Source organism: Trichosurus vulpecula, chromosome 1 (genome assembly GCF_011100635.1).
Source record: "Trichosurus vulpecula isolate mTriVul1 chromosome 1, mTriVul1.pri, whole genome shotgun sequence".
In the NCBI taxonomy this organism is placed as follows: domain Eukaryota; kingdom Metazoa; phylum Chordata; class Mammalia; order Diprotodontia; family Phalangeridae; genus Trichosurus; species Trichosurus vulpecula.
In genome coordinates, this window is record NC_050573.1 from 15,652,341 (window position 1) to 15,664,928 (window position 12,588).

The window sequence follows — 12,588 nt, forward strand, 5'->3', positions numbered from 1 at the left end:
AGGCACTGTGTTTAAAAAAAAATAAAGGTAGCGACCATCATCATAGCTCATGAGTTTTAAAACAAGTCAATAATTACCTAGAAAAGGAAGCGTGATATAGAACTGGCATTGGAACTAGCAAGCACCTGGGCTTGATTCCTGCCTGTCTAAGACCGCAAGTTGGAGAAAAGTTGGCACGCTGCACTAGTGGAAAGAAATTCTTCTCCTGGGAGTTCCCTAAACTGATAAAATCACAGGTTCAGACCAAAAAAGAAAACTATACATTTAACAATTACCTAAGAGGCACATGTCATAGTAGATAGAGAGCTGGTCTCGGAGCTTCTGACACATACTGGCTTTGTGACTGTGGGCAAGTCACTTCTTTTGTCCTTCTATGTTTGTAAAAAGTTTTGTTGCCACTGCTGTTTTTTACATTTTTATGTCTGTTCTAATCCTTTTTTTTTTTTTTTGCTCTTCTTCATTTCATACTGGTAATTTGATTTTCCTTCTTTTTTAAAATCAAGTTAACTATGGCCTGTCTGCTTTACTATTATTAAATAACAGCTCCTGGTTTTATTAATTTAATGAGATTTTTGCTTTCAATTTATTAATCTCTTATTTTCAGGATTTCTATTTTGGTGTTTAATTGGGTTTTTGTTTTTTATTTTGCTGGTTTTCTAGTTTTTTTAGTTGTATGCCCAAGTTGTTGATCCACTCTTTCTCTTTTTTACTGTTGAAAGTGTTTAGAGATATAAACTTTCCCCTAAGGACTTCTTTGGCTGCATCCCCAAAATTTTGGTATGTTGTCTTATTGTTATGCTTATCTTTAATAAATTATTTTGTTTCTGTGATTTGTTCTTTGACCCATCTTTGACCCATTTAGGATTGAATTATTTAGTCTCTGATTAATTTTTAATTGTTTCATCAGCTGCCCTTTATTGAGAATAATTTTTATTGCATTGTGGTTTGCACTTTGTGGAATAAAATTTTTAATTACATCATAGTAAAAGATGCATTTTAATATTTCTGCTTTTCTGATTTGTTTATGCAGATTTTATCCCCTAATAGAAGATTGACTTTTATGAAGGAGAAATAAGTATACTCCTTTCTACTTCCATTCAGTAATCTACAGAGGTCAATCTTATTTAACTTTTCTAAAATTCTGTTCAACTCCACTTCTTTTTTGTTTCTTTTTTGTTTAGATTTAGCATAGGTTAGAAAGGGCTAAAATGAGTAAATTGAGTTCCCCCACCATTATAGTTTTTTGGTATATTTCTCCCTGTAATTCATTTAACTTTTAAGTATTTAGATACTATGCCATTTGGTGCATATATGTTCAGTATTGATATTAATTGTCTATGGTACCTTTCAGGAAAATGTAGTTTCTTTGTTTATCTCTTTCAATTAAATTGATTGCTGTTGTCTTGTCTAAAATCGTGATTTACCCCCTTTTTAATTTCAGCAGAAACATAATAGATTTTGCTCTAGATTCTTAAGTTTCTGCGTATCTTTCTATTTCAAGTATGTTTCTTATAACAGCATAGTTAGATTCTGCTTTCTAATCCATTTTGCTGTCTTCATTTTTATGGGTAAATTCATCCCATTCACAGTTATAATTGTTAACTGTATATATCCTTGCATCCTATTCTCTTTTACCTTTCCTTCATTTTGCTTCCCATCCCCTCTTTAGAGTTTGTTTTGCTTAAGATCTCCCTTAATCTACTCCTCCCTCTACCCTAACTCTAACCCTAACTTCTCCCCTTTCCTTCCTATTAACCCATTGAGTGAAATGTATTTCTGTACCAAACTGTGTGTGTATTTCACCTTCCTTCAACTAGTTCAAATGAGAGTGAGTTTCAAATGTTACCCACTCATGTTATTCCTTCTTCCTTATTTGTGTAGACTTCTACTTGTGTACTACACTTAAGTGTGATAATTTTCCCCTTCCTTCTTCTCCCTTCCCTCCAACCTCCATGTATTCCTCTTCTATTCTTCTTTTAAGATCATCAAAACACAACAATCACTCTCAGGGCTTCTCTCTGATTAGAATCCCTCTATGACCCTTGATGATGATGATGATGATGATGATAGAATTCTGAGGGGATACATATTAGGATGTAAACAGTTGTCTGTTCCCTCATAGTGGTGGCAGCTTAGTCTTGGGATACTGACTGTGGCTCCTCAGTACTTGAATTCTTTCTAGATACTGGCAGTATTTTTTCTTTGACTCAAAAGCTCTCAATTTTAGCTTTGATATTTCTGGGAGTTTTTATTTGGGAGTTTCTTTTAGGAAGTAATTGGTGGGTTCTTTTTATTTCTACTTTACCTTCTGGCTCTAAGAGATCAGGAAAATTTTGTTTTATGATTTCTTGAAATATGATGTCTAGTCTCTTCTTTTGTGCATGGCTTTCAGGTAGTCCAACGATTCTTAAATTATCTCTCCTCTATCTGTTTTCCTGGTCAGTTGTTTCTTCTATGAGATACCTGCATTACATTTTCTTTTATTTTTTCCCCAGTATTTTTATTTGTTTTAATATTTTGTTTGATATCAGTCAATAAGCATTTATCAAGTATGTTTTATGTGCCTACAGTCCCAAGCACTGTGCAAAGTGCTGGGGTCATTTGCTTTTGATTGGTCAGTTCTAATTTTCAGAGATTTATTTTTTCCTTTGGTTGGGTTTTGTTCCTCTTGTGCTAAGCTGTTAATTCTCTTTCAAATATTTCTTCTATAGCTCTCCTTTGGTTTTAAAAATAGTTTTTAATTCTTTTAGAAACTTTTGTTTCATCTTTTCTAGGAATTCTCCTTAAATTTGTGCCCAAGCTGTGTTTTTCTTTGAGATTTTGCTCATAGATGTTTTGAGTCATCGTCTTCTTTGGATTTGTATCTTAAGCATCCTTGTCGTGATTAGGGCTTTTTAATGGTAGGATTCTCCTTTTGTTTACGTATTCTTCCAGTCTCCTTCTTGACTTCAGAATTGATATTGAGGCTGAACCTTATTCACTTGTGGGGAGAATATCTCAGCTGAGCTTATGTCGTCTTGGGCACTTCTGCTACATTCTTGGGGTTTTGAGTGTTGTGCTATTCTAGACTCTTGAGGAGAGCTCAGGCTGAGGACTCAAAGCTGTTCCCATGATTCCTGATCCAGGGCAAAGTCTGATCAGTGCCTTCCTGGTATGACTTCTGCAAGTTCCTGACCTGGGTTTGGGTCTGCACAACACTTGTTGTCTTGCTCCTGGCTGGAAGTACCAGCAAACTATTGCTAGACTCAGCTACTATTAGCAACCCATGGAAGTTCTTCACGGTCAAAGTGACTGAAATGCAGGCTCTTCTTTGGTTCAGAATTCCTATCTTCATTTTTCCACTGTAGGCTTCAGCCTGGGCTGGAGGATGGAGTTGAGGCCATGTTCCACTCCTGAGGTCAGAGGTACACAGCTACTGTTTGTTTCTAAACACATTCCTAGCTCAGTATATAGTCTAGGGCTTGCAAATGCTTGCCTCCCTGGAATTCTTCCCTCCCCCTCCCTAGGCACAGGTTCCCTTCTCATTTCCCCCTTGATCTCTGATCCAGAACTGGGTAGTGATCATCAGAGCTTCCAGATGGCACATATTCCTGCATCTTGTACAAGTCCTTATCTCATGTGGGGTCTAGGACTTTTCCTTGCCCTGGTGTACAGTCCTCAGTCCTCAGTTCCTGCACACCAGAATACTTCACTCTGTGGGTTCCTGGCCAGACCCTATCCTCAATGTCCTTAGACCTTTCTGTCTGTCTTCCTTTGTTGATGTAGGCTGGGAAAATGACTCCCTATGATTTTTTAAAAAGTACTGGATCTAGTGCATTTTTAGATCTATATGGAGAAGAGAGGGAGGCATGGGAGGAGGGGAGTTAGGCCATACTTCTTCTTGATACTCCTCCATCTTGGCTCCACCTTTGCCTCAATTCCAGTGAATGAGCCTTGCAGCATTTCTTAGTATTTCTTATCTTTTTTGCACAATAATAATCCATGATGTTGACAGATGACATTTTCAGCCGTTACCCAACCAATGGTAGGTTGTTTCCAGCTTTTTTTTTTTTGCCTTACAGATAAGGTGGCTCCCATATAGATAAGGTTTTCCTGCCTTTTGTTATTATTAATAACTGACATTTGTATAACACTTTGATAACAGCAAAGCACTTTATTACCATTATCTCATAAGCCTCCTAACAACCCTGTGAGCCAAATGCCACTTTTCCAGATGAGGGACCTGCTGTTGGGGGGGGGAGGGTTAACTTGCCCAGGGTCACACAGCTACTGAGTATCTCAATCAGGATTCATGCTGATGTCTTCCTGACTCTAAAGTCAAGGCTACTGAGTCCCTCAAACTTAGGTTTTAGTCCCCTTATGACTTCAAGACCAATTTTAATATCTACTTACCTGTAAGCACCACCTATAAGGTGGATGCTTTATCTGTCTCTGTTTTACAGCTGAGGAAACTGAGGCTGGGGGAGATTTAAGTTATAATCATAGCTACCATTTTTATAGTACTTTAAGGTGTACATGTATATGTACGTGTGTATATGTGTATATGTGTGTATATGCATGTATAAGTGTGTATATATGTATGTACGTGTGCATAATTTAATTCTCACAACAATCCTAGAAGGTATTATTATCCCCATTTTATAGGCTAATACCATGAGGAAACTAAAGTAGGCAGAGGTCAAAGGACTTGCCCAGGGTCATACAGTTAAGCTAGTTAGTGGCTGGGGCAGGATTCAAACTCCAGTCTTCCTGACTCCAGATCCAGCACTCTATCCCTCAGCTGCCTCCACTCTTCCTTCCATATACTTGCTGCGTCCTTAGTTATATGCCTTTTTCTTTTTTGACATTTCTATTAGCAACTCAGGCAGATGTACCATGCCCCATCATTCATTCATTTATTCAAAAATTGTTTATAGAATACCTGCTATGTGCAAGGCACTATGGTTCTGGGTTCAGTACCTCCAGTAGACCTCCACTTAGTGTTCTAGCCCAAATCCAGCCCTTCCCCTGGTCTCCCTGTTATGTCATGGCTAGGCTAAGCTCTTCTCCCTTTGCCCCATACCCCAGAGCTACCCTACTGTGTGCCCCAACAGGAGTATCTGGAATTCCGGAAGGAGAGGAGTAAGATGTTGCTGTCCAGGAGAAACCAGCTGCTTTTGGAATTCAGTTTCTGGAATGAACCCCAACCTCGTGAAGGCCCCAACATTTACGAATTAAGGACTTACAAGCTGAAGGTGATTCTGGGCTTCCTCCCTGCCCCATTCCCTCTTTTCCTCTCTCAGAGCCAGAATGGAGAGGCCATGGGGATTGAAGGTCCCTATAGCTCTGCATCTGGCCACCACTGTGCTCTCAGCCCAGCCCATTCCTATCCCACATTGAGCTAATCCAATGCCCTAGGTGCTTGTCAGACACTTGTTATGTGTAGGGCATTAGGGAAAGGATTAGGTACAGAGAAAACCCAGCCCTTCCCCCGAAGAGCTCATAGTCTGCTGAGGTTGTAAGACACAGACAACTGGCAACAACAATGATGAAACCGTAGCTCACATTTCTGGGTCTCTCCCAATTTAATAAGCATTTGTGAACTACTTATTATGCAGTACAAATCTAAAGTGAGACAGTCTCTGCCACTGGGGATCTTATATCATTTTAAAAAATTAGATCCTTTTAAAAATGGATTTTGTTATTTTATTGTTTTTTGAAAGCTTTTATATCGGTATCTTTTTTTTTTTACCCCACATTCATTTCCAAGTGTATCCCACCCTCCTCTTCTACCCTTTATGCCATTCCCTGTAATGAAGAATAAGGAGAAGGAAGGAAAGCAGTTCAGCAAATCTAATGAACTTGTAAAGTAATTCTGTTAGGGTATGAAGTATTCCAAATCTATTTCTCGCCCCCCCCCCCCCGCCCCTTCTGAAAAGAGGTAAGGAGAAAATCCCATTTCTCAAGTGTTCAAAGCTTTACAAAGCCTTGTGAAGTAGATGGCACCAGTATTGCTATCCCCATTTTACAGATAGAGAACACTGAGGCTTATAAATTAAAATGATTCGCCTCTGTACTTTGCAGCGTAGGCTAGCTCATTAGCAAGGTATTGTATGAGATCAGAGGACAGAAAGTTATCTCTGACAGGAGAAATCAGGGGAGGCTTTCTGGAAGAAGTGACCATGAAAAGTTGGATAGAATTCATTAGATGAAGAAGGAGAGTCACGGTCCCACTTAATTAAGGTGAACTGAGGTCTCCGGGATGGAGAGATTAATGTCCCTTCTGGGTGTCTCTTATTAGCCTGGGAGCCGAAGTTAATACTAGAAGGTCAGCGTCTGTATTCACTAATCCCTTATGTTTCCTTTTAGCCAGGGACCATGATTGAGTGGGGAAACAATTGGTAAGTAAGAGCTCCAGGCCTGAGAAGAGTGCGGGGTGGGGGGAGACCATCCTTCGTTTCACCAAGACCTCTTGTTATTTTTTAAAGTGAATAATGTATCGCTGTGTTGGTTTTACATCCCTTCATCTTCCAACCTTTTCCTTCAACGTATCCCCCTCCCAGAGAGCCATCCTTTACGATGAAGAAAAAAATTGAGCAAAACTAAACAAAAACATTTGCCAAATCTGACGTAACATGTAGCGTTTCACACTCATCGTCCACCGCCTCCACAATGACGGGAAGCTGGTACCTTTTCATGTCGCTTCTTCAGGGCCAAACGTAATCATTTTAGTTGCCCAGAATTCAGATTCACTTTTTCTTTTTTTCCCCATTTTCTTGTAGTCATTCTTGATGCTGTTTTCCTGGTTCTGTTTATTTCTCTGTGCATCAGTTCATAGAAGTCATCCTGTACTTCTCTGAATCCTTCATATTCATCGATTCTTACGGCACAGTGCTATTCCATCACATTCACGTATTGTAGTATGCCCTGGTTGATGGGCATCGGCTTTGTTTCCTATTCTTTGATATCTCAAAAAAAGAAAAATAAACAGTCCATCACCGATTATTTTGGCTTTTATGGAACCTTTCTTTTGGTCGTTGACTTCCATGAGGTATATGATCTCTGTGTCAAAGGATATGCGCATTCTGATAACTTTTCTTAGCGCGTTCCAATTTGCTTTCCAGAATTGGACCAATACAGCTCCACCAACAATGTATGAATGTTCCTGTCCTTCCATGACCCCTCCTACATTGTCTCTTCCCATCTTTGCCCATTTGCCGGCTGTGATCACTAAGCCTTCTCTTATTTATGTGACTCCTCTCACAGATCAGGGATCAGATAAGACAGGTGATGGATTTAACCCGTCAGTCTCCAAGACAGCAGTAGCATTCTCCCTATCTCCATCTTTCTGCTCTTCCCCTCACCAAGCCTTGAGGCTTGGTTTATACTATACTTTTTAAATAGTTTCTACTATATATATATAGTATATACACACATATATAGTTTATATATATGGTTTATACTATAGTTTAATACTCACTGGCATTCACATAGGGCTATATGGTTTGCAAAGCATGTGATCTCCATCATAGCAAGAATAATGATGAAAGCATTTATAACGATTATTATTTATGTGTTTATAGAGTATTAAGGTTTGCAAGGAGTTTTACAAATATTATCTCATTTTATCCCTGGGAGGTAGATGCTGTTATGACCTCTGTTTTACAGATAAAGAAACTGAGGCAGGCAGAGGTTAAGTGACTCGTCCAAGGTCAGACAACTAGTAAGTGTCTGGAGTCAGGTCTTCCCGACTATAGACCCAGCATTCTATCCACCACACCTGATAGCAGCCTCTTACCTCATTTGAGCCTCACCATCAGCTTGTGACTTGAGCTGATTAATTGGCATCAACTCCATTTTCTCTTGGACAAAGCTGAGGCTTTGGGTGAAAGTGACTTGTCCGTAGTGATACAGGTGGGTAAAGTAGACCTTCGGATTCAAACCCATATCTCCTGATTCCGAGACTGGTGTCCTTGACCCAACACCATGAGCTTAGACTATGACTATGAATATGGTACCCAAGCTCCAGGCCAGGTCAACCCCTAAGCTATGGTCTCTTCCTAACTTCCGTTCTGCCCTCCTCCAGGGCCCGAGCGATCAAGTACCGTCAGGAAAACCAGGAAGCCGTGGGTGGCTTCTTCTCCCAGATTGGAGAGCTCTATGTGGTCCACCATCTCTGGGGTAGGTTGGTCTTTCTCTCGTTTTTTGTCCCTATTGCCAGCTGTGGGTCTGAGGCAACTGGAGATTAGCCATCTAGTTTACCCATTCCCTATTTTCTGAAGTACGGCCCCCTTGATTAAGACAAAAGAGGAAGAAAACTCTCAGGGACTTAGCAAGGAGAAACAGAGTTTCCTTCCCCTGGCCCTGTAAATGATGGGCTGGGTCCTGGGCTGTGCCCTCTCTTTTATGTGGATATGAGCTAGATGTTATAAGTAAACAAGTGAAAATATCAGTCCACATCTAGGCAACACATTTTAGAGCAGGAGGTTTAGATCTTTTTTGTATCATGGTCCCCTCTTACCCACTTTGGCCATCCAGTGAAGCCTATGGATCCCTCCTCAGAATAATGTTTGTAAGTGGTTGAAAGAAATACTAAATTTTAGTTCAAGATGAGTGAACAGAGATATAATTGTTTTCCCAGTCAACTTCACAGACCCTCTGAAATTTATCCCCAGACTCCTTTATGTTCTAGAGCAAGGGACGCGTGAGTCCCACCTTATTCTTCCGGGCTCAGAGAGTATCTGGAGTCCTGTGTTCAATTTACGGCGCCACATTTTAGGAAGGACATGTGGGAGGAGGGCCAAGATGGTGAGAGTACTGGAGACTAGACCATATGAGGATGGATGAAAAGAACTGGAACACTGTGGGTGTGGAACATTGAATATACTGTCAGATTTTGATGTGTATGTATACCTGCATTTATTTCTTCCTTTTTTCTCCCTTGTTCATAGTGACAGCTGGCTAGGTAAGGGTAGAGTCTGACATGAAGGCGATGGAAAACCAAAGCGATCTATATAAATTTAGAATGAAAAAGACAGAGAAGAACTGGGCATGTTTAGCCTAGAAAAGATCAGGCTTAGTGGGGATTTGATTGCTGTCTTCTTTCTTTTCCCCTGAACTTAACCAACCCCAATAAAACCAGCATTTGTATTTACATATAAAAAGTAGTTGAGAAAAAGGAGGATTATACTTGAAGCCGTCTTCAAGTATTTGCAATGGGCTGTCATGTGGAAGAGGGATTAGCCTTGTTCTGCTTGACTCCAGGGGGCTGAACCAGGAGCTGTGTAAGACAGAGATTTAGCTGGGTGTCAGAAAACCCCAGGCCATGTGATAGCTGGCCCAAGGTAGGATGAGCTGCCTCCTGAGGTGGCGGCAGGCTGGCTCCTCCTCTTTAGAGATCTTGAAGCAGAGACTGGACAATGGAGCACTTCTCGGAGATGTTGTTGGGGGAGCTAATTATTCAATTGGGGCTTGGACTGGATTCTTTTTGAGATGCCTTCCAACTCAGAAATTCCGTGACCAAACTTAGCCTCCTCCATTTAGAATCTTATAATCTTGTGAACAAATCTTTCATACCCATAATACCAACTCCCATTTCTATGATTACATCACCATAAATGTTCCCTTTTGGTCCTTGTGATAACTCAGGAATTCAGCATATTTTAATTTCACTTTCGCAGACATTGAAACTGAGGGGTTATGGTTCCTTAAGCCAGTGGCAGACCCTGGATTTTGTCCTGTATTCTATGGATTCCAAGTCCGTGCACTTTCCGTTATCCTGCCATTCTTGTTAGATGCTTTACACATAGACTTAGATCTTGTGATCTAATAACAATAGAGATAAAGGTGGCCATGAGCCCATTAAAGACACTCACGGGCACACTGGGTCAGCCTATGGTATGGTCAAGCCAGTATTCCCACCCCACCCCCCACCCCAGTGGTGACTGCCAGGCTTCTTTTCATCTGAAGTTGTTGATGCTCCCTGCTTGGCAAAGAGCTGCACTCCTCTAGGTAGGAATCACTGAATCTGGGAAATGGAAGGAACCTCAGGGGCCCTACCTCATCCTCCAACTCATACACCAAAGGACTTCCCACCACAACATACCCAATAAATGGCCTTCCAGCCTCTGCTCGATGACCTCCAAGGAGGAAGAGTGTACTGCCTCTCTAGTCAGCTCCTTCCATTTTGGGAGAGCTCTCATTGGATGAAAGGGGTGGGGGGAGTGTTTCCTGATATCAAGCCTAAAGTGGCTCTTTGCACCTTTCCCCATTGCTACTGGACCTCTCCTCTAGGGGCAAACAGAACAAGGCTGATCCCTCTTCTATGTGATAGTCCCCTCCAAACACCTGAAGACAGCTATCATTCCTTATCTCTGCCCTGCCCCAAGTCTTTTTCCTTCAGTTAAGGAGTGTTTCCTCTCTTTCACCAAAATCCCCAGGACCAGCCAGACTTGACCTGGAAGCCTGGGCCTTCCCTGAGGTGAAGAGACAATAAACATTTTTTTTGTACCTAATAGTATTTTATTTTTTTCCAATTACGTGTAGACGTAGTTTTCAACATTCATTTTTGTAAGATTTTGAGTTCCAGATTTTTCTCCCTCCCTTCCTTCCTCCCCCCCAAGACACCAAGCCATCTAATATAGGTTATGACAGTTGTAATATAGGTTATGTCAGATGTTGGGCCTGTGGGTCTTCACTCCTCAGTAAGGTGGATCCAAAGCAGATGTCTTTCTGGGGACCCTCTGGATGTTCCTAAGCTGGAGAAGAGACAGAAGAAGGACCTCCTGGCCATGAATTCCCCATTTAACGAACACATCCTGTTTCTTCCCCTAGCCTATAAAGACTTGCAGTCCCGGGAGGAAACTCGAAATGCCGCCTGGAGAAAGAGGGGCTGGGACGAGAATGTATATTACACAGGTAAGGTGCTTGGCGGTCCATCCTGTTCTCAGTCTCTCACCTCACCACCACTACCCTCAAAAATGGGGCTGCACTTAATCGCTCAATAAGCATTTATGGAAATGCTGATCAGTTCCCAGGTGTGATGTGAAGCACTCAAGATACAAAGACAAAAAATTGTTCCTGTCCTCAAGAGGGTTACATTCTATTGGCGGGGGTGAGCTAGGTGAGAAGCAATATGGTGCCTGGCAAGATGTAGAGGACCTGACTGACTTGTCGGAGTCACTCATTCTCAGGGTCTCAGTTTCTTATCTTTAAATTCTTTATCTTTAAAGTTGTTCTAGATTGTCTCTAAGCCCCCTTCCAGCCTTGAATCTTTGAGCCTATGATTTACGACATTTCATATTTGTGTGTGTGTGTGTGTGTGTGTGTGTGTGTGTGTGTGTGTGTTGTTCTCTTTCCTCCCCACCCACCCCTATAGAACATAAGTGCCTTGAGGGCAGGGACTGGTCCATTTTTGGTTTTGCATCCCCAGGTCCTGGCAAACAGTAGGCACTTAATAAATGCTTGCTGCTTATTTGGTTGATTCTCAACAGCAGGAGGATAGGTAGGATCTTAGCTTGAAGTCATAGATGAGAGAGTTTGAGAATTAATGCTCTAATGTCTTTGAGCTCTCTTATAGCAGTTATTGGCAATCCAGGCAAATGGACCATGCGCCTCATTCATTCATTAACTCATTCATTCAACAGATATTTATGAAACACGTACAATATGTAAGACACTGGGTTAAAGTACCTTTACTAGACATTTACGTGGTCCTCTCCATCAAGTGAAGGGGTCACTTCTTGGCCCTTTCCTCTTTCCATTTCTGCTCCATCTTATGGATGGACCTTGGATAATATCTATGTGATGACTTACCATTTATAGTATTTTTTCACAGGCTTCCCTGAAGGAGAAGCAATACAAATCTTATCTCCATTTTATAAGGGAAGGAACAGAGTCTCAGAGAAGTCAGGCGATTTTTTCCGAGACACACAGCTACAAGGAGTCCAGGGCAGGAGCTCAAGTTCTGGGCTCTGGGTTCTTTTGACCAGCCCATGCTATTTCCTGATCTAGGTCTAGAGCTGGTGTCAGTAAACTGTGGCCTCCAGGTCAACTCTGACCTGCTGCCTCTCCTTTTCATACATATTATATTTAATGTACATATAATAATTTAATACATGTATGCTAAATGTCTGTATAGTAATTTGCATTTAATGTAAAAACCATTCCGATCTCAGAGCATATAAAAACAGGCAGTGGGCCAGATTTGGCCCATGGGAGATAGTTTGCTAACACCTGCCCTAGAGGATAGGTGTATGGCATGGTAGCTGGGGTCATCACTGTGTCATAGTGAGTAGAGAAGTGGCCTCGGAGGGAGTCAGGAAGGAGCTGGTTTTAAATCCTGCCTTTGCAGGGCATACAGTCCAATATTGACTATGTGACCCCAAGGAAATCACTAAGCCCCTTAACCCTCTGGGCAACTCTGTGGACCAATTGCTGATCTGCATTGGAAGAGAGCGTTTCTTCGTTGGGAGGTCTCCAGATCGATGAAGTCATAGGACTGGTCTAAAAGGGCATTGGAAGGATGCCTGTTGGATGAACCACAGCAACTGTGTAGGACACAGTTGACAAATCTGTGTAAAGAATAGAATCTAAGAAGTGGATGATGAA

The 12,588-nt window shown here is 41.4% G+C and overlaps 1 protein-coding gene across 1 annotated transcript in view; it reads left to right on the plus strand.

The window, feature by feature from the left end:
* Positions 1-12,588, plus strand: part of NIPSNAP1 (nipsnap homolog 1) — a 44,976-nt gene that overhangs the window by 27,492 nt on the left and 4,896 nt on the right. The window contains exons 6-9 of the mRNA XM_036762538.1: positions 5,094-5,234; positions 6,349-6,380; positions 8,066-8,160; positions 10,813-10,896. Of these exons, the coding sequence (XP_036618433.1) occupies positions 5,094-5,234; positions 6,349-6,380; positions 8,066-8,160; positions 10,813-10,896 (352 nt within the window). The remainder of the gene's footprint in view (positions 1-5,093; positions 5,235-6,348; positions 6,381-8,065; positions 8,161-10,812; positions 10,897-12,588) is intronic.